Here is a 22,608-nt window from a genome sequence, read left to right as displayed (position 1 = left end):
AGTGCTCTCGCGCGTCCCCCTTTATACCCCACCTGCGGACGTCGCTGCGAGCACCCACTTATTCGACCAATCGCCGGGCGCTGGCTACGATCCTCTTTTCCCACATCTCATCGTGCCTCACCACCCACGCCGCGCCGCCCCGTCATCTGTCACTCCCGGCGCGCGCGTCCACACCACGCCCACAACGCGTGCCCAACCCCGCACCCCGCGCCGCCCCGTGATCCATCACTGTCACAGTCGGCGCACGTCAATACCACCACTACACATACACACACACGTGGTGTGTCGTGTGTTGTGGTGTGTCGTGTGTTGTCGTGTGTAATGTGTTGTGGTGTACCCTCACACGTGTTGTGGCTGGGCGTGTACCATCACACGTGGTGTGTTGTGGCTTGGCGTGTACCATCACACGTGGTGTGTCGTGGTGTGTTGTGGCTGGGCGTGTACCATCACACGTGGTGTGTCGTGGTGTGTTGTGGCTGGGCGTGTACCATCACACGTGGTGTGTCGTGGTGTGTTGTGGCTGGGCGTGTACCATCAAACGTGGTCTGTCGTGGTGTGTTGTGGCTGGGCGTGTACCATCACACGTGGTGTGTTGTGGCTTGGCGTGTACCATCACACGTGGTGTGTCGTGGTTGTGTTGTGGCGGGGCGTATACCATCACACGTGGTGTGCTTCGGGTGTAGCGGCGATCCGTGAGAGAGGGGGAGGGGTGGAGGAATGAATGAACAGCGAGAGAAAGGGGAACGGAGGCGGCGGGCAGGGAGAGCGCGGATGGAGGAGGAATGGAATGAGGGGAATCGCGAGGGATGCGGCAGAGAGGGGGGAGGGGCTGGAGAGAGGGGGGAGGGGCTGGGGAGAGGGGGGGGGGCTGGGTAGAGGGAGGAGGAGATGAGGAGGAGGAAGTGAGGGAAACGAGCACGCTCGGCAGAGATGGAGGGAGGCGGTGCGGGCTGGGGTGATGGTGGCGGGGCGGCTACGGGGAGTGACGGCTGGAGGTGATGCGTGAGCCTGAGAGGGATGGAGGAAAGAGAGGAGGGCGAGAGGGAGGCAGTGGGGGAGGGCGAGGGGGAGGGATGAGGGGAGGGGCCGGGTATCTGCTCTGTTACGTCGGGCACGCCGCCTCGTGCGTCCGCACTTGTGCGGAAATCGTCCTCGCTCGCGGGGAGAGCGCGCGTGCCATCACAGCAGACACACAGCAGACACAGAGACACACAGAGACACAGCAGACACACAGCAGACACAGCCACACAGACACACAGCAGACACACAGCAGACACAGAGACACACAGACACACACAGCAGACACACAGAGACACAGACACACAAAGACACACAGACACACAGCAGACACACACAGACACAGAGACACACAGCAGACACACAGAGACACAGACACACAAAGACACACAGCAGACACACACAGACACAGAGACACACATAGACACACACAGCAGACACACAGCAGACACACAGAGACACAGCCACACAGACACACAGCAGACACACAGCAGACACACACAGACACAGAGACACACAGACACACACAGCAGACACACAGCAGACACACAGAGACACAGACACACAGAGACACAGACACACAGCAGACACACAGAGACACAGCCACACAGACACACAGCAGACACACAGCAAACACACACAGACACAGAGACACACAGACACACACAGCAGACACACAGCAGACACACAGCAGACACACAGCAGACACACAGAGACACAGACACACAAAGACACACAGACACACAGCAGACACACACAGACACACAGAGAGACACAGAGACACACATAGACACACAGACACACAGCAGACACAGAGACACACACAGACACAGACACACAGACACACAGCAGACACACAGCAGACACAGACACAGACACACAGCAGACACAGAGACACACAGACACACACAGCAGACACACAGCAGACACACAGAGACACAGACACACAAAGACACACAGACACACAGACACACAGCAGACACACAGCAGACACACAGAGACACAGACACACAAAGACACACAGACACACAGCAGACACAGAGACACACAGACACACACAGCAGACACAGACACACAAAGACACAAAGACACAGACACACAGAAACACACAGACACAGAGATACACAGACACACAGACACACAGACACACAGCAGACACACAGACACACAGACACAGCAGACACAGAGACACACAGACACAGCAGACACGCGTAGAGACTTTGACACGTAGACAGACACAAGGAGACACAGACACACGGCACATACTACACGCATAATACCTCTTCTGTCATCTCTGCGTCCCAGTTTTACGGAAACGGCAGTCACGTAAACGCGTGCGTGCAGTGTGAGCTTCGATATAGACTGCTTACATCCGTGTAGCCTTCAGCGGACTGTTGAGGCGGGAGGGCAAGTGTTGCTAGCGAACACGCAGTGCACACACTCCGACACACACACACTCATAGACAGACGATCACAGACACACACTCAGACACACTCTCACAGACAGACACACACTCAGACACACTCACAGACACACACTGACAGACAGACACACACTGTCGCGCACGTGTGTGACACACGCGCTCGCCGGTACACGTGGAGGAAGTCCAGCGCTGCTGCATCTGCCCTGCTGACTTGGCGAGCATGTCTTGGGGTTACGGGAAGGATAATGGTGAGTGAGACTCTGTGTGTGTGTAAGATTGTGTGTGTGTATGAGACTATGTGTGTGTGTGTATGCGACTCTGTGTGTGTGTGTAAGATTGTGTGTGTGTGTATTCGACTCTGTGTGTGTGTAAGATTGTGTGTGTGTATGAGACTATGTGTGTGTGTATTCGACTATGTGTGTATGAGACTATGTGTGTGTGTATGCGACTCTGTGTGTGTGTAAGATTGTGTGTGTGTATGAGACTCTATATGTGTGTGAGCGAGTACCTTAATAGGTGCTCGCTAACAGCATTTGCCCCAACAGTCGGTTAAGGTTATGCGGGGGGTCTTTGTCTTTGTGTGTATGGGACTGATTGTGTGTATAAGACTCTGTATGTGTGTGTATAACACTCTGTATGTGTATGACACTGTGTGTGTATGAGACTATGTGTGTGTGAGACTGTGTATGTATGAGACTGTGTGTGTTTAAGACTCTGTATGTGTGTGAGACTGTGTATGAGACTGTGTGTATGAGACTGTGTGTGTGAGACTCTGTGTGCATAAATGAGTACCCGGTGCGTTGCGTAAGCATCGGCACTGGGGAGACAAAGGCGGCCGGGCGTGGTGCTGGCCACCCAACCCCTCGTGTATCGTGCCGGCCTTCATAGGTACTCGCTAACAACAGCACTTTTCCCAAACGTTTGCTAAGGCTATACGGGGGATCTTTGTCTTTGTGTGGTTAGCGCGCTACGCCATAAACCCGATGACCCGAGTTCGGTTTCACGGCCAACACCAGCGACGAACATCCGAACAACGGGTTCTGCGTCTCCCCTAGGTCGACTCAGCCTCAACTGAGTACCTGGTGCGGTGTGTAGTAAACATCGTCACTGGGGAGACACCGGCGCCCCGGGGTGGGGTGGTGATGGTCACACCACGTGCGCGTGTCAGTACGTGTTAGAAGAATGTGTGCGGATGCGTGTGTGTGTGTTTGTGCGCGCACGTGCGAATGTGTACATCGTCACTGGGGAGACAAAGGCGGCCGGGGGTGGGGTGGCCACCCACCTCCCCATGCGTACCGTGCCGGCCTTCATAGGTGCTCGGTAACAGCACTTGCTCCAACAGTCTATTACAGGCTATACGGGGGATCTTTGTCCTTGTGTTTTTTTTTACGTGTGAAAAAGAAAGTGTCAATGTGGGTGTGAGTACAGCGATTACCTTGTGGTTGACACACCTTCAGCCCCACGAGTTCGATTCCCAGCCACGAGTGAAATCGGATCCTGTCCTTGCACTTCCCCTAGGTTGACTCAGCCTTGAATGAGTACCTGGTGCGGTGTATATGCATAAGCAATGGGGAGACAAAGGCGGCCGGTCGTGGTGCTGTTAACACCCCCCCCACACGTGCGCCTCCTCTGCCTTCATAGATGCTCGCTAACAGCACTTGGCCCAAAAGTCTGTTGAGGCTATACGGGATTCTGTGTCTTTGTACCTCTGTGTATGCACGTATGTATGTCTGTGTGTATGTTGGTGCATCTGCCAGTCATCTGTCAGTTAACCCATGGCACCAGGGTCTGTCCCTCCTGCCAGCCAGCCAGCCTTAATTCACGTCACCGCAAAGTGCACCTAGCCTGGCACAAGCGCCGTGGTCACGCCTTGATGTGTGTGATGGGGAGCGGTAGTGTAGCGGTTAGCGCGCTGCGCTACGAACCCGGCAAACCCGAGTTCGATTCCCGCTCACGGCCAACACCAAGTGACGATTATCCGAACCGGTTCATGGGCCTCCCCTCCTAGGATCGCCTCAAATGAGTAGCTACTCGGGAGACAAAGGCGGTCGAGCGAGGTGCTGGCCACCCACCCCCATGCGTGCCGTGCCGGCCTTCTTCATAGGTGCTGCTCGCTCGCAGCGCTCGCCCCAACAGTCTGTTGCAGGCTTCACGGGGGTTGTGTATTTGCTGAGCGCGGGGGGCAGTGGATCTGCCCGTCTGTGTTGAAGCCAAATGCGTAAAATCCTCCCTCCGTCGACTCCCGCCCCCCGTGACTGCTGCCCGCACCCCCCGCACCCCCACGGCTCCCGAGTCTCGGTGTGGCTCCTCGCAGGGAGCGCACGGGAGTGGGGGGGGGCTGGATGTGTGTGGGGTGGGTGGGAAGGCGCTGTGGTGCTTTGGGAGTTTGGTGTTGACCCGGGCGCGCGTGAACGCGTGCGCGTGAACACACACAAAGAAACAAAAGACAAAGTCGTCGTCCCCCCCCCCCCACTTCTGGGGGCAAGTGCCGGAAAGCCGAGCGCCCATGAAGGCCGACACGGCAACGCGAGGACCACGCCCGGCCGCCTTTGTCTTCCCAGACAAACGTTACCGACACACACACATACCACGCATATTTGTACACGCACACACAACACACACAGACACGTGGAATCGTGTTCAGTACTGTACACTCACACGCGCTTAACCTCTGGACTCTCAACCGCCCGATCTCACACTCCCCACACTCCCCACACTCCCCTCACTCTCACTCACCACACTCACCACACTCCCCTCACTCACCACACTCTCACTCACCACACTTCCCACACTCACCACACTCTCACTCCCCACGCTCTCACTCACCACACTCACCACACTCCCCACACTCCCCACTCTCCACACTCACCACACTCCCCACACTCACCACACTCCCCACACTCCCCACACTCACCACACTCCCCACACTCACCACACTCCCCACACTCACCACACTCACCACACTCCCCACACTCACCACACTCACCACACTCACCACACTCTCACTCCCCACACTCTCACTCCCCACACTCACCACACTCCCACACACTCCCCACACTCACCACACTCACTCCCCACACTCCCCACAAACTCACGCCGCATGCCGACGCGCCGAGACTGCCAAAGGCTTTGGGCTCCATGGAGCGCAAGGGAAGCGTGGCAGGAGGGCGGAGAGACAAAGCCAAAGGTCCCCCGCGTAGCCATCCACAGACTGTTGGGGCAAGTACCGTTGGCAGAGCGCCTATGAAGTCCGGCACGGCACACGAGTTTGGTGGGTGGCCAGAACCACGCCCGGCCGCCTTTGTCTCCCCAACGCTGCCGTTTACACACCACGACAAGTACGCGTTTAAGGCTGAGTCAACCTAGAGGAGCTCCAGGACCGGTTGAGGTAATCGTCACTGGTGTTAGCCGTGAGCGGAAATCGAACTCGGGTCGCCGGGTTTCGTAGCGCAGCGCACTAACCACTACACTACCGATCCCCAGACACACAGACAAAGACAAATATCCCCCGTATAGCTTTAACAGATTGAAGGGCCAAGTGCTGTTAGGCCGGCACGGCACACGAGGGGGTGGGTGGCCAACACCACGCCCGGCTGCCCCGAGCATACATTGCTGCTCATCTCGTGCCGACAGCCCTGGGTCTCATGGTGACAATTCCACATTAATACGGCGTGGGCAAGTCACTCCATTGCGCAACCACTGACTGTTAAATTGACCGCAAAGTGGTGGAGCTTCTCGTGCTATCGACCGCGGAAGAAGGGGGTGATAATGATGATGCTGATGGGGCTGAGTCAACTTCCATCCCAAGCAGTGGGAATTGAACTCCTTTTGATGGCGAGGCACTCGCTCCACCGCTGAGCCCCCCCCCCCCGCTGAGCCCCCCCCCCCCCGCTGAGCCCCGCCCCCCCCCCGCTGAGCCCCCCCCCCTGCTGAGCCCCCCCCCGCTGAGCCCCCCCCCCGCTGAGCCCCCCCCCCCCCGCTGAGCCCCCCCCCCCGCTGAGCCCCCCCCCCCGCTGAGCCCCGCCCCCCCCCCGCTGAGCCCCCCCCTGCTGAGCCCCCCCCCCGCTGAGCCCCCCCCCCCCCCCGCTGAGCCCCCCCCCCCCCCGCTGAGCCCCCCCCCCCCGCTGAGCCCCCCCCTGCTGAGCCACCCCCCGCTGAGCCCCCCCGCTGAGCCCCCCCCCCCCGCTGAGCCCCCCCCCCCGCTGAGCCCCCCCCCACTGAGCCACCTCCGAGCGGCGACGCGAACGAGGCGGCCCACCTTTTGGGCCTCTCCCGCAGAGCTTCGCGCGCACCGCGAGGCGGCCCTGCGGTGATTGACGGCCCCGCGCGATCGCTCTCGCTATGAGCAGAGTCCTCCGGGGAGGCGGGCGGAGGGGGTGGGGAAGCAGAGGGAGAGGGGCAAGAAGAACAAGAAGCGGAGAAGTCGGGAGCTGGGGAGGGAGGGTGGATGGGTTTGAAAGGGAGGGGGAGTCAAGAACACAGAGGCGCACAGAGAACATCGGAAGATGTATTTATTTTTTTGCGAGGAGAGGTTGGGCTGGGGGGAGGGGTGGTGGTGGGGGGAGGGGTAGGTGTGGTTTTCTAAAATAAGAGGCGCGCGGTAATCGATACGCATGTGTGAAATCCAGGTATGCGCGACTCTGAGGATTCAACATAGCGGTGGCAACTTTGAGGGTGGGTGGTGGTGGTGGAGGTTGTGGTGGTTGTGGTGGTTGTGGTGGTGGTTGTGGTGGTGGTGGTGGTTGCGGTGGTGGTTGCGGTGGTGGTTGCGGTGGTGGTGGCGGTGGTGGTTGCGGTGGTGGTTGTGGTGGTTGTGGTGGTAATCTGGTGGGGAGCTGTAGTGGAGCGGTGAGCGCGTCACGCTGCAAAGCTGGCGACCCGAGTTCCACTCCCGCTCACGGTCAACACGAGGTGACGATTATCTGCACCGGTCCTGGGCTTGCCTTAGGGTCGACTCAGCCTCAAATGAGTACCCGTTGCGGTGCGTAAACATCGACACCGGGGAGACAAAGGCGGTAGGGGGGAGGGGGGGCGTGGTGCTGGCCACCCACCACCCCCTCGTGTGCCACAGTCCCCGGCCTTCATAGGCGCTCGTTCGCTCGCTAACAGCACTTGCCCCGACATTCTGTGCAGGCTATACGGGGCGACACTTCGTCTTTGTCGTAATTTTCACCCCTAAAATGTGCTCAGTGAGGCAGGGAAAGTCACGTGCTGTACCCCCCCCCCCCCGAATGTATCTCGTTTCGGACCCCCCCCCTTTCCCCTCCGTTCGCTGCATGGCATTACATCTCCACCTCCCACGATCCACAGCTACTTGTCTTCATGCCCCCCCCCTCCCCGCGGGGCCCCCCACCATCTCATCTTCAATTAGAAACCCTCGACAAACGAGAGGGGCCGATTGATTGATCTGTGGTCGCCTTATTTAGATGCGATGGCATTGTCGGGTCCGTGATGTTCCGGCAAACAACGCGGGCACCACCCCCCCGCCCCCGGCCCCAACCTTGACCCCTCTAGGCCACTGACCCCCCCCCCCCTCCCTCACCCCCTCCACCCCCAATGGCGCTACAGTGAGTTGTGAGGCTCAAACCAGGGCGGGGAGGATCGTGACCTTCGTGGGCCACAAACGGCCGCACCAGGCAAACCGCAATGACTGGTACCTTGGCTGAGCTCATCAAGGGGTATACACCACAATCACGCCATCTCCGCTCGTCATCCTCGCAACAGCAACAGCAGCAACAGCAGCAGCAGCAGCAACAACGGCGACGGCTTTTTGGCTGCTGGCCGTCGAACAAAGACGGTGGCCACCGCATCGTCGCGCGGCGCTTTCTGATGCGCTTCCGTGGCCGTCTGGAACGCCTCTGCCTTCCGATGTCAGGAAGCCGCAGGAGCTATGCACTTTCATGAAATCATCATCTAGATTGAAAAACTCATTTCTTGATGAGTGTGTGTTAGTTTGTAGTCCTTCCCCAGCACCTCCGATTAGCACGGTAGGCTACGTACGGTGCGAAAGAAGTTCAACACGCGTACATTATCACTTCGAAATTACCCCAAAAGAAACATTTTAACGTTTCGGGCAATGGCCCTTTTCCAAAGCACATGATGACCCTTCCAACATGATGACCCTTCACGTTCGATGATGACGAAGGGGCATTGCCCGAAACGTCGCCCATGATATATTTGTTCCCCATTTTAAGGCCACACTGCTACTGACGAGTGCGTTGAGTTGTTGTTGTTGTTGATTGTTGTTATTTGTGGTGCACCACTGCCAACGCAGCAGCTGCAGCAACAGCATCATCATCACGCGATCGTTTAAATGTCTACATGACGGTGGTTGATCGGTGGCGCCGTGGTTAGCGCAAACGGGTCCCCCGAACCCGGCGACCGGAGTTCCACCCCCGGGGGCCACGGCCATCATCGGTGGCGAGCGATACAACTCGGCCGGCCCTGGCTGGCCCCCCTTGACCCGCGCGCACACTCCGCGCCAGGGGAGCAAGGGGAGGGGGGGGGGGCTTCAGTCCAGCGGTGGCATTGGCAGGGCTCTGAGATATTTGTCCGTTGAATCTGCTGCGTTGGGGTCTCGATGAAGAGCTCCGGAGGTGGAGCCCATTGCACCGATGCATGCGCCAACACGAACACCGCTGCGCCTCCCAGTGAGCGGAGCCAGTCTCCCACGATGCAGCTTTACGCTCTCAAATTAACACCGTATTCATTTACATCCTTGGTGAGATGTGTTATATATATAAGTGTTGGCAGTGCGCGTGTGTATCTGTATGAGCGGTGGCGTAGCAGTTAGCACGCTGCGCTACGAACCTGGCGACCCGAGTTCGATTCCCGCTCACGGCCAACGCCAGTGACGATTATCTGAACCGGTCATGGGCCTCCCCTAGGTCGACTCAGCCTCAAGTGAGTACCTGGTGCGGTGTGTAAACATCGCCACTGGGGAGACAAAGGTGGTCGGGCGTGGTGCTGGCCACCCACCGCCTCCTGTGACGTGCCGGTCTTCATAGGTGTGCTACTTGCTAACAGCACTTGCCCCAACAGTCTGTTAAGGCTACACGGGGGATCTTTGTCGTTGTGGTGAGGAGCGGTGGTGCAATGGTTAGCGGACTGCACGAGCCAGCGACCCGCGTTCGATTGCCGCTCACAGTCATATATCGGTGACGAATATCTGAATCGATCCTAGGCCTCCCCTAGGTCGACTCAGCCTTAAATTGGCACCTGATGCGGTGTGTAAACACCAGCATTGGAGAGATAAAGGCGGTTCGGTGCGGTGCTGGCACACCCCCAACTCCTCGTGTGTCGTGTCGTCCCTAATAGGTGCTCGCAAACATCTATTGCCCCAACAGTCTGTTATGTATCTTTGGATAATGCCGCTCAGGGTCTTTTCGACCACAGTTATGCCCCTCCCTTCTCTACGCTTGCGAAACGTGGGCCCCCTTTTGCAGGAACTCCCTACGCCCGGCTTGAAACGTTCCGCCTGACCTGCCTACGATCCATCCTGGGTTTAACCGGACTGGATGTTGCGTGAGCTCACACAGATCCTTGCGAAATCTGCCCCAACAGCGAGCTCCTCTGGCAGGTGCAAACACGGTGGCTGGGTCATGCCGCCCACATGCCCTGCGACCGCGTGCCCGGGCATGCGGTCGCTGGGCATGTTTGGTCACATGGACGAGACTTAATTGACACGCCACGGACGAGAGAGGAGATGGGCTGATGCGGCCCGGGAGAATGTGGAGCTGAGTGGTACCATGGGTGTCAACATGGGCCCCTGTGGAGGAGGCTCGTGAAGGACGCTGCTGGGCAGTCGGAGGCGGTCGTCCGCCAGCAACGAGCGAAGCTCCGGGCAGCCAACGCCGTTGTTGACTCAACGATAAACGAGTGCTTGTCGCGTTCTGTAAATATCAACACGAGGGAGACAAAGGCGGCCGAGAGTGGTGCTGGCCACCCCACCTCCTCGTGTACCGTGCCAGTTTCCATAGGTGCTCGCGAGCAGCACTTGCCCCGTCAGTCTGTTGAAGGCTATACGGGCGATCTTTGTATATATTTGTTGGCGTGTCAATTATGTGCGTCAGTGTACGTGTGTCGTGCAGGTAGACGAGTGTGTGTCTGTCACGTGTGTGTGTGTCGCGCGCGCGTGTGTGTGCAAGATGCAATGTTACACTTCTAGCACCCGTTCACACGAGGCGTGATGTGCAAATGAATATCCATCCATTCAGCTCCTATCTCGCCTCTCCACCCTGCCACCCCCAACCGCCTCCTTCAAACATCACACCCTCACAGCCACCGACGGGCTCGCAATTGTGTCTCTTCCCTCACAGCGCGAGGTCGCTACACCTCGTCCACGAGTTGTTGTTGTTGTTATTATGCTCGTGTGTTGTGGCTCGAATGTTGAGCACCCGCATCTTACCCCAACCGCACGCGCCATCGGCGGTGCAGCGGTTAGCGCGCCGCGCTCTGGACCCCGGCGACCCGAGTTCGACCCCCGCCCCAGGGCTGACAGCCACCGATGCCAAGCGACGATTTATCTGAACCGGCCCTGGGCCTCCCCATGGGTCGACTCAGCCTCAAATACGAGGACCCTACCTGGGGCAGCGATGGTGTCGCAGACATCGTTTGGCCACCCGCCCCCTCGTGCGCCGTGCCGGCATCTCTCGTGGGCGCTCGCTAACGGCGTTTTGCCCCGAAAACAAAAATCTGTTAAGGCTATGGGCGAGGGGAGGGTGGATCTTCATCCTGAAAACTAGCTTGACGACCCGGCTTTGCCCGGGACTTGGATTCTTGTCTTGGATTAACACACGGCCTACGCGGAGGGTGGGGGGGGATGCGTGACGTCAGCAGGCACACTGCGTGACGCTGCCGCATGCGGGTGACATCACAGATGTGACGTCACCGCTCACTTGCCGTGCAAAAAATATATTCATTATTGCGCCTCCCCCAAGATACAAAAGTCTATTTTCATACGTTCTGCATTGTGTCCCGTCTGGAAGCTACCTACATGCCAAATTTCAAGTTTGTTGCGTGTCGGGAAGTATGCTAAACATTTCGAACAGACACACATTCACACATTTCCTTTTTGTATATCTCGATAAATAGATAATAACCACACAGTGGCTTAAAATAGCCACGTGCTTGCTTTGTGCCTGTGCGCGCCTGCCCCGACAACCTGTTAAGACGACACGGGGATGTTAGTCCGTGCGGTGTCGTGTTGTTGTTTATTATTAGTATAATCATCACCGTTGGGCGTTTGCGCTCGGATCAAGTTGACAGACGCAGAGCGCACGCGGATTAGGGAGAGAGAGAGAGAGAGCACGTGTCGTCGTCACGTTGACGACTTCTTCCGCGCCGCTGTCGCTGCGGTCATGAAGGAGGGCTGCCCGGGGCAGCCCACGTGGCCTTCCGGCAGGTTGCGGTCAAATGATAATTTATCGCCAAAGTTAACGTCGCCGCTCTCCGCGCTGGTGAGGGAAGTTTGCCGCGCTCATAAGAGGGTATCTCGGGTGTCTTGGCCTACTCTTCCACGCTGGGCAGGCGTCTTAGAAGCGGGCGGGAGTGCCCACGTTTTTCCCCACCACGCTGCGACCTGCCGATCGACTGCCCGTGGCAATCCCGTTCATACTACTGCCGGGTGGATGGAGGCGACGTGGGGGGCGGGGTTAGTGGGGGGGATTCAAGAAAATGCCGCGCCGGGAGATAGACTCGAACGGGCGCCCTCTGGATTCCAAGTCCAGTGTGTACGAACGTTGAACTCGTTTCGCACCACACGGAGCCAGCCGCGCTAATCGGAGGTGCGAGGGGAAGGACGACAAACTAACACATGATGACCCTGCAGAAATGAGTTGTCAATCCAGATGATTTAAAAGTGCACAGCTCCAGTGGCTTCCTAATATGGGAAGGGAAGCAAGAGCGTTCCAGACGGCCGCAGGAGCGCAATCTGGAAGCGCCTCTCGCGACGCCGTCGACCACCGTCTTTGTTCGATGGCCGAGCCAAAAGCCGCCTTCTGCCGCTGCGAGGATATCGCAGGGCGCGCTGCACCGTGACGCCGCTGCGGCAGGGACCCCGATGGAAGCGGCGACGTACGGAGCTGACCAAACACTGCCGTGGCAGGACCGCAGAGCTCGGACAACTCGTCTGCTAGCGCGTGCTTCCGGCTGCCTTCCCGCTCGTCCGTGCGACGCTCTGCGCTCGCGACAGATCCTGCAGCGGCAACCCGATCCGCAACTTGCAGAATTGCGCCAAACACAGAACCGTCTATATATATACAAATAAATAAATATATTAATTGTTATGTGGTAATACCCCCCCCCCCCCCCCCGGTTTTCGTCGGGGATAGCGTTCCTGAAGGAAAGGCGCGACGAGGAACATCGGAGCGACGTCAATCGAAGCGATTTTTAGTTTTCTCCCCGCGACAGAAAAACCTGAACGGCGACGCGCTGCGTTAATGCGCGCATCTTCATCCTGGACGTACCCGTAACGTTACGTTAATTTACTAAGAGCACTGCACTCAACACTCGTGTACAGCAGTAAACTTGTACACAAATTATACAGGGTACAAGACAGTACACTATAGAATCACCAAAATACTGTACATGAACACTGTATTGTACTCTAGAGTACGCAGGAGGCCGTGGGTTCGATCCCAACACCTGCTGTATATTTGGAGTTCGTGGTCTCTCTCTCTCTCCCCGTGGTCGCGTGGATTTTTCCTCCGGATCCTCCAGTCTTTCCATCGACATCACACGTGTAACGGTGCATGGCCGCTGCTGCTGTTTCCGCGAGATAAACCCACTTCGTCGAGCCGTCATTTGTGGTAGCCGGGCCGCTTGTCTGCAGAAGAGCAACACAGCGGCTAGGCGTGCCTTGACAGGCTAGAGTTCAGTTCACGCGCCACGCCGAGGGCTTCGTGTCCGGGGTAGGGCGGTGGTGGGGGGACAAGTGCCAGAGGTCGCAACCGGGTACCCGATACCCGTACCCTACCCGATACCCGGCCACCCGTACCCGGCCGGGTACGGGTACCGGTACCCGTTTGCGACCCTGGTGCGGCCGGGTACGGGTACGGTTAAGGAATCAAAACCCGTTTGCGACCTCTGCCAAGTGCCGAGAGGCGACGGATGACGAGAAAGGTGCGGCCGATTGCCGTAAGCGACGCGAGAGCGTGGGGGGGGGGGACGCAAATCCCGTGACGGTGTCAACCACGAAGCGGCGACGTTTTTGCGGAACGACGTTAAAGGGAGAGACCTGCATCGGGGGGGGGTGGTGTTGCCGTGCCTGACGTTGCACAATGCGAGCCTCACACGTTGCCTGGCCCCTCCGCGCTGTCCCCAGGACCCTCGTGCTGGGCCCGCGAGTACCCCGTGGCGAAGGGGCCCCGGCAGTCGCCCATCGACATCGACCCGGACTCGGTGGAGCGCGACCCCTCCGTCGAGCCCCTGCGCCTGCGCTACAGCTCGAGGGCGTCCCGCCAGCTGTCCAACACCGGCTCCTCCTTCATGCTCTCCTTCCACGACTCCAGCGTCAAGGGCGCCTGCGGTACGGTGGCAGCCGCAACATCCGTCTCATCACCGTCATCGTCGTCGACAGCAGCATCATCATCAGCATCATCATCATCTCTCATCACGGTCATCATCGTCATCATAAACATCAGTCTCATCATCATAAGCAGCATCAGCATTATCAGCAGTGTCATCATCAGCAGCGTGATCACCATCAGCAGTAGCAGCAGAAGGGTCACGAGGCGTGGCTGTACTGCTGCGGCGGTTTCGGTGGTAGCATTAAGCGTGGTCATCAGCAGCAGCGTCAGAGTCACAAGAAAGCTTCGTAGCAGCAGCAGCATACACAGAAGCACTATCGTTATCAGCGGCAGTGTCGTTATCAGCGGCAGTGTCGTTGTCAGCGGCAGTGTCGTTGTCAGCGGCAGTGTCGGAGCTGATGATCATCACGATCTTCAGCAGCAGCGTCGCTTAAGAGCGGTTCCCGAACCTCTGCCGGCAATTCCACGTTCCTATGACTTTACTGACCTAATTACCGACGGCCAATTAATGCCTTAATTGTCGACTGTGCACCAACCCGTGATGCAGGGACCTACGGCAAAGACGCCCCCAACTGACATCTGACAGCCCCCCCCACACCCCCAAGGGGTTAGCGAAGGGGGAGCTATCAAGGTGACCCAGGGCGGGATACCAGGGGTCTCCACGGAGGTGCAGGAGGGGGCACACGAGGTCGCTAACGACCCCCTTGGGGAACATTGACGTCACGAGCGGGAAATCATCCCCAAAGAGGGGGGTTGTCACATAAACACATGCAGACATACAAAGATTAATACCCCCCCCCCCACCCCCTATTAAGGTTTGCACCTATTAAGGTTTGCACCTATTAAGGCTTGCACGGCACGCGAGAGGCTGGGTGGTTGCCACCACGCCCGGCCGCCTTTGTGTGGTGGTTGGGGGTGGTGGTGGTGGGGTGTGGTGGTGGTGGGGTGTGGTGGTGGGGTGTGGTGGGGTGGTATGGTGGTGGTGGTGGGGTGTGGTGGTGGTGTGGTGGCGTGGTATGGTGGTGGTGGTGGTGGTGGTGGGGTGTGGTGGTGGTGGTGGGGTGTGGTGGTGGTGGTGGTGGGGTGTGGTGGTGGTGGGGTGTGGTGGTGGTGGGGTGTGGTGGTGGTGGGGTGTGGTGGTGGTGGGGTGTGGTGGTGGTGGGGTGTGGTGGTGGTGGGGTGTGGTGGTGGTGGGGTGTGGTGGGGTATGGTGGTCGCGAGTTCGATTCCCACTCACGGCCAATTTGAGTGGCGAATATTTGAACCGGTCCTGTGCCTCCCTTAGGTCGACTCAGCCTTAAAACGAGTGCCTAGTGCAACGTGTGAACATCGCCACTGGGGAGACACAGACGGTCTGGCGTGCTTCTGGCCACCCACCCCTTCAAGTGCGGTGGCGGCCTTCGTAGATGCTACTCGCCAACAGCACTTGCCACAGCAGTCTGTTAAGGCTATACGGGGGATCTTTGTCTTTAGTGGTGGTGGCTTTTACAAAACAAATATGGTCAGTAACTCTGGAGAGCACGGAGCAGGGCGTGAAATGTAAACTCCTCGGATGTTGGAAGTGAAATGCAATCTCTCTCTCTATCCTGCCTCTCCTCTCTCACCTCTCTCATCCGGCTCGGAGCAAATCCACTGTGGTTCAGATATTTCCGACGGGAGGGCCACGCAACGATTCCACTTAACCGACGTCTACAAACACACGTCGCGTTTCCGGAGAAACTCCAACCGCGAACGCAAAATCCACCGCTCCAAAGTGCATCGCTCCTGGCCACATCGCAGCAGCCAGAATGGCCTTAGCCGCTCACGGATATTTGTTGTTGTTGTTGTTTACCATACTTCACCACGCCGGTGGGTGCGGGTCGAAGCGGCTGAATGCGTCTCGCACAGATCGGTAGCCGCATGGCGTTTGTCCACCCAGACAACGTCTGTGCATCCCTGCCGCGTTGTTCGTGTCGTCTGTTTGCTTGTTTGTTGTTGTGACTTCCCGTCCCCCGTGGCCCCACTGGAGATCTGTGCAGAGACAAACAAACAGAGTTTCCTAGCTCATCGCATTTCTCCAGGCAGGATAAATAAATAACCATTCCGTGTCATACGCCAGCCACGAGTGGCCGCTACAGAGCCGAAGGGTCGATTTTTATTCATCACTTGGTTGGGAGCGGCGGGGGGGGGGAGCACTTGAGTGGCGGGGAGTGGGGGCAGCGTGGAGGGGGGCGGGGGGGGGGCGACGCAGGCGAGTGAGCTGCGTTGTCGCGGTGTCCCAGGGACACTGCAGCCGAGTAGGGGACGGGAGGACCACGCCAACTCCCCCCCCCCCCCGCTTCTCGGCCAAGTCGGATCTCGGGGAATATTATTGGTGGTGAAAAAAACAAAAAAAGAGACGAGGGAGGATTGCCGCTTCCCCCGTGGATGAAGGAGTCTCTTCCGCTCTGTCGCGGCCACTGGCGGCGCATGACGCGGAATCAGAATATTTTTTGGGTCTTTCAGGATGGTTGATACTGCGGGAGGAGGAATCCGATGAGCTATGAAGCTCTTTTTTTAACAGATGTCCAGCAGGGACACGGGGTCAAAACGATTCAACAAACAATACAGAAACACGATAGGAGTGCAAAGTATAGAAAAGGTAAACAAATAACTTGAAATATACAAATACAACTGAGCGAATTTTTTTTATCTTAGCAGGTAAAGCCCACTGAGGTATAAACAGATTTTTCAGAAGCGACCTGGCCACAAATGATGGCCCAATTAAGTGGTGGCTCATCACGTGTAGATTTATGGCAGCAAAATAATCTCAATAATCGCAATGCACGGTTCTAAATGTGGAGGGAAAAACCGGAGGATCCGGAGAAATAAATCCACGTGACCACGGGAAGAAAGAGAGACACGCAAACTCCAAATATACAGCAGACGTCAGAGTCGGGATCGAACCCACGACCTCCTGCATACCAGGCGAGGGAGTTAACATCTCACCATGGGGAGAGAGAGAGAGACACGCAAACTCCAAATATACAGCAGGCGTCAGGGTCGGGATCGAACTTACGACCTCCTGCCTAACCAGGCGAGGGAGTTAAATCTCCGAGCCACCGCAGCGGTAAGCGGAAAAGAAGGTGCAGCCCTGCAGTTGCTCGCTCGCGCCGCCGGTAGTGTAGCGATCAGTGCGTTGTGCTACGAACCTGGCGACCCGAGTTCGAATCCCACTCAATGGTCCCAACATCAGTGACGATTATCTGAACGGGTCCTCGGTCACCCCTAGGTCGACTTAGCCTCGAATTATTACCTGGTACGGTGTGTAAAAACATCGTCACTGGGGAGACAAAGGCGGTCGGGCGTGGTGTTGGCACACCCACCTTCTCGTGTGCCGTGCCGGCCTTCATAGGTGCTACTCGCTAACAGCACTTGCCCCAACACTCTGTTAATGATATACGTGGGATCTTTGTCGCTGTCTTTGTGTGTGTGTGTCCCCTCTCACTATTCAACAGTCATAGAAGGGGGGGCCCTCCATGGACCTTACCGACTCCGCCAGCTGCACATGCACTGGGGCTCGCACGACCATGTCGGCTCGGAGCACACGGTGAAGGGGAAGACGTATCCCGCAGAGGTACCAGACTCCACCCCCCCCACCCCCCCCGGCACTTTCTCAAAGTGCACCCCAAGTAGCGATGTGCAAAAGTTTTAGATGCACATTTACACGGTGTACCCAAAAATCAATAGGTCCTAGAGTACTTTGTCCTAGAGTGCACCCAAGTGATTATCTGCAAAAGCTCGAGATGCACATTTACACAGTGCACCCCATTGTCAAAGCACGCCAAATAGACATGCACATCCACACGCTGCACCCAAGTGTTCGAACGCACATGTCCTTGGCGGTGGCTATGTATGTGGCCTGTAACCCAGCACTGTGGAGACAGCGAGGGTTGCTGGATCAACACACACACGGTGAAGAAACTCCCTTCCCGTGGGCGTCGAGGAGGTTCCGTACCCTGGCTCGCCAGGAGATGGCAGCAAAGCAAAAGGTGGACTCCACCTGGTCCATCTGCATGGCAGGAGTGTTGCCCACCTTGCTCCAGGTGCTCTGGTTTTCCTCCCACATAAAAAAACGCTCATTAATTGGCCGATAACACCTTCATATATAGAGGACCGCAGAACTTGGGCAATCATTGGTGTTGGCTTACCGCCTCGCTGCTGCCTTCCCACTATAAACTATGAAACAAAAATGTACGTTTTATTTGACCAGGTAATGCCCACGGAGCTACATAGCTCTTTTTCAGGAGTGACCCGGGCACAAATGTTTGCTCAACGAAGCGGCTTATCATCACGTGGAATTGTATAGAAGCCACATTCTCGAAATGCATGACGTTGATCCTAAATGCAGAGGGAAAAACCGGAGGACCCGGAAAAAAGTCCACGCGACCACGGGGGGAGAGAGAGAGAGACACGCGGACTTCAAATATACAGCAGCAGGCGTCAGAGTCTCGATCGAACCCGCGACCTCCTGTATACCAGGCGAGGTAGTTAACATCTCGCCACCGTGGCGAAATGTGGTTCCTCCTCCTGGTACCTCCGAATCGTCGTCCCCTCCCCTCTCTCTCTCCCCCTCCGTACGAGAGCGAGCAAACGCTGTGCAGCGGCGGTGGCGGTGAGGGCGCAGCCTTACAAGCTGACATTGTTAATATCACCACGATCATCATTACCTACCGATGACACTTAATAATTGCAGCTCATTTGCCTCCTAAATGTTTCATTCACCCGAGCGCATTCGCGCCCCCAGTGCACTCAGACACTCGCCGCGCTCGTGCCGGTCTCAGGCTCGGCGCCACGGTGGCTGGGAGATGTTAACAACCTTTCCTGGTATACAGCAGGTCGTGGGTTCGATCCCAACGCTGACGCCTGCTGTATATTTTTATTTTTTGTGTTTGTGTCTCTGTGGATCCCCTACGCATTTAAAATCGACCTCACGCGTTTGGAGTATTTGGCTGCTATAAATTGTCACGCGATAAGCCGCCTTTTCGTTGACCTATTATTTGTGATAACCAGGTCGCTTCTGATAAGAGCTGTGCTGTCTAGCTCAGTGGGGCCTTCTTAGCTGGTAAAATAGAAAATGAGTTTTGTTTTAGTTTAGTTCACACGGCACGCCCGCACTGACGTGGCCAGCGGAGTGTGGCTCAGACGTCAGCACCACCTGAGCCCCTGCGGTTCGAATCCGCGTTACAGCCACTGCCTGTGCGGTGCGTTGCTGGCCGCTTAGCGTTTTGTTTTTAATCTCTCTGGGCCCTGGCGCTCAGCAACCGTGGGTTTGTATTAAGTGTCAGTGCTCGAGTGGCTTCAAGCGCACCAACAACAACACCACCACCACTACTACCACCACCACCGCCGCAGCCGCCGCTGCCGCGGTCTAATCTTAGTTCTCTGCTTGATCTGGCCAAACAAAAAACACCGTTCCAGCTCTGACAACAAAGACAGACATCGCTTTGACTCGCCGTGCAATGATCACCGTGGCTCCCGGTGGCAGAGCGAGCTGGAATGCGCTGTCATTCTGTCCCTGTGTGGGAGCCACCAGAGGTCACATTGAAGGGCACTCAAGGGGCGGCTCTGTGGAATCCGCTTCCGCGGACCGTTCCCCGAACAGAAGTCGCATTGATGCGCCGAGATTTCCGGACACTGACAGCAGCACAATCGCGAATAGAAGCCGGATATATTTCCCCCCCTACCCACATTTTTCATTACGATGAATGCACGTGGTCGTGACGGTTTGTGGGTAACACAAACACCGTAGCACCCTGGATACACCTTGATACACCTTGTATTTGGGTACACCTTGTATTTGGGTACACCTTGTATTTGGGTACACCTTGGTATTTGGGTACACCTTGGTATTTGGGTACACCTTGGTATTTGGGTACACCTTGTATTTGGGTATACCTTGGTATTTGTGTACACCTTGGTATTTGGGTACAGCTTGGTATTTGGGTACACCTTGGTATTTGGGTACACCTTGGAAAAGTGCTACCCACCCTCCCTGGACCTCTCCCCCCCCCCCCCCCTTTACCAACACACAACCCGTGGGCCTCATTAAGTCTCTTTTCCATCAGCCTCGTCCTAACGAGTTCACGCGAATCACTCGGGGATTTAGACCATTGTCTTCATCAGAGATGGTGATCGTTTTATTTTTTTAAATCGTCTTCATCTTTTTTTTTTCCGAGGATCAATGAGATGATTAAAATTTCCATCGCAACTCTTGCTGGCCCCCACAAACAAACAAAGGCAAAGATCCCCCGTGTAGCCTTCTGTTAGGGGCAAGTGCTGTTAGCGAGTAGCGCATATGAAGGGCCCGGACAGCACACGAGGGGATGGGCGGCCAGCATCATGCCCGGCCGCCTTTGTCTCCCCAGTGTTGATGTGTAAACATCGCACCATGTCAGGCTGAGTCGACCACACACATAGATACACACAACTCGGCCTGAACAGAGTCCCTGATTCGCGGTGTATACATTTGTACGGGAAGACAAAGGTGGTCGGGAGTGGTGCTTGGCTGAGCTGCTCCCTCCTGTGCCCTTCTGTTGTTGCCTGTGTCGTCTCTAACACCCAAGAGATCAATAATTGTTCTCTCTTTGTGTCGCACACACACGCAACCATACCTAAACACACACACACCTGCAAACACCCATAACACACACCCTTCCCCACTCACGCTGCCCCACCCACCCTGCCCCACACACCCCGCCCCCTCACCCTGCCCACTCACCCTGCCCCACCCACCCTGCCCCACCCACCCTGCCCCACTCACCTGCAGCTGCACCTGGTCCACTGGAGTGCCGACCGCTACGCGAGCTTCGAGGAGGCTGCTGTGGCCCCCGATGGCCTGGCGGTGGTCGGCGTCTTCTTGGAGGTGCGGCCCCCACCGCGTGCCCCCCCCCCCCCCCCCCCCAGTGATGCGAGACGCGCAGAGGCTACACGAGCTTCCCGTCAATCACGTGACCTCGGCGTGCGCCCCCCCCCTCCTCCTCCCCAACCCCCCCCAAAAGCCCCCCTCCCCCAACTCCGTATCCAGTAGCACAGGGGTCGGCAACCCAAACAACAAGTAGAGGCGTTGTCTTCGAATTCCAACAGCGAGACTCAACACTTCAAGATGCTCAACGCGCCGTGGTGGCGACTGCTACACGGCGTTGGCTCCTTAATCAGGGACGGCCACGAGGCGGCAGCCCTCCAACAGCCACCGCACGCGGCTCCAGGAGCGTAACGAGCGTGGGGGCAGGGGGTGCCTTGCCCCCCCCTCACCCCCCCCCCCCCCCCCCCCCGTGACAATCACCATGAGATTTTTTTTCTCAACATTTTTACGAAGATGGAGCACCCTCCCCCCACCTCCCCAACAGCGCTAAATGTTCGAGACCGTGAGCGCAACGGCAATGTCGTCAGGCAGGAGGAGTCGCGCGTATCTCGAATAGCCTCTGGGTGCGACCGTGCGAGTCCAGATCAAATGTTGGGGGGTCCTCCCACGTGTGAGCGCTTGTAGCAGTCCCCCAGCTGATGACGAAGTTACTGTGAGATGAGAGGCTGCTGCCCTCCCCCCACTGCGCAGCTCACTTCTGCCGTGCTTCTCTCTTCTGGACAGGTCGCGGGGGGGGGGGGGGGGGGGAGAAGAGCTTCATAGCTCATCGGATTTCTCCGTAATAACTACAGATTCTCGTTCAAGTTTCTGATTCTGCGAGGCTGTGAGAGATGGATGGCGACAGCTGGGCGTATGCCTCAATCCAGCAGTGGAGAGAGCGTGGGCCGTCCGCGATGAGGATGTTGCCGCGTGAGTGGTTGTTCACACTTGTCGGTGTTGTGGTGTGACCAGGTGGGCGAGGAGAACAAGGAGTTGAAGAAGATCACCGATCTCCTGCCGAGAATCACCGCCAAGGTGAGACCTCGTCACGTGCACCTGCAGGACAAAGATCCCCCCGCACGGCCTTCAACAGGGTCTTGGGGTCAAGTGCTGTTCACGAGTAACAGCGGCGTACGAAGGCCGGCTACGGCACGGCACACGGTGGAGAAGTGGGGTGGTCAGCGCCACGCCCGGCCGCCTTTGTCTCCCCAGCGCTCTTATTTTTACACACCGCCACCGAGTGCTCATTGAAGGCCGAGTCGGCCTTGAGAAGGCCGCCCAGGATCGGTTCTGATATTCGCCAGCCGATGGTCGCGAGCGGAAATGGAACTCGCCGGGTTCGTGGCACAGCCTTGCTAACCGCTACGCCACCACTCCCCACGGGACATAGCACGCGCACACGCACACACACACACGCGCACAAACACACACAAACACACACACGCGCACACGCACACACGCACACACGCAAACACACGCGCACAAACACACACGCGCACACACACACACGCGCACACACACGCGCACACACACACGCAAACACATAACGCACACACACGCAAACACATAACGCACACACACGCGCACAAACACACACGCGCACACACACGCGCACAAACACACACGCGCACACACACGCGCACACACACGCGCACACACACGCGCAAACACACACGCACACGCGCACACAAACACACACACGCACACACAAACACACACACGCGCACACACGCACACACGTACGCGCACACACACGCGCACACACATACGCACACAC

At 57.3% G+C, this 22,608-nt stretch overlaps 2 protein-coding genes across 4 annotated transcripts in view; both read left to right on the top strand.

Annotated features, from left to right (window-relative positions):
• The first annotated feature begins 942 nt into the window (after positions 1-942).
• LOC144942086 (carbonic anhydrase 7-like) overlaps positions 943-22,608 on the top strand; it is a 33,797-nt gene continuing 12,131 nt past the window's right edge. For 2 of the 3 annotated variants that reach the window (XM_078868768.1, XM_078868766.1), the window contains exons 1-5: positions 943-995; positions 13,765-13,968; positions 17,446-17,564; positions 20,757-20,852; positions 21,804-21,866. In XM_078868768.1, coding sequence (XP_078724894.1) covers positions 959-995; positions 13,765-13,968; positions 17,446-17,564; positions 20,757-20,852; positions 21,804-21,866 — 519 coding nt within the window. In that variant the 5' untranslated portion in view covers positions 943-958. Of the gene's footprint in view, positions 996-2,335; positions 2,690-13,764; positions 13,969-17,445; positions 17,565-20,756; positions 20,853-21,803; positions 21,867-22,608 lie in introns of those variants that run through there. The other variant, XM_078868767.1, reaches the window with a different exon arrangement.
• LOC144942085 (uncharacterized) lies at positions 1,074-2,294 on the top strand. The gene has a single exon (XM_078868765.1). The coding sequence runs from the start codon at positions 1,074-1,076 to the stop codon at positions 2,292-2,294; it is 1,221 nt and encodes a 406-aa protein (XP_078724891.1).

The sequence above is a fragment of the Lampetra fluviatilis genome, chromosome 26, assembly GCF_964198595.1.
Source record: "Lampetra fluviatilis chromosome 26, kcLamFluv1.1, whole genome shotgun sequence".
Classification (NCBI taxonomy): domain Eukaryota; kingdom Metazoa; phylum Chordata; class Hyperoartia; order Petromyzontiformes; family Petromyzontidae; genus Lampetra; species Lampetra fluviatilis.
This window is presented reverse-complemented; position numbering and strand designations above follow the sequence as displayed.

Coding starts and splice junctions, on each gene's coding strand:
- LOC144942085 (XM_078868765.1), top strand. CDS start 1,074: ATGAGGGGAGGGGCCGGGTATCTGCTCTGTTACGTCGGGCACGCCGCC.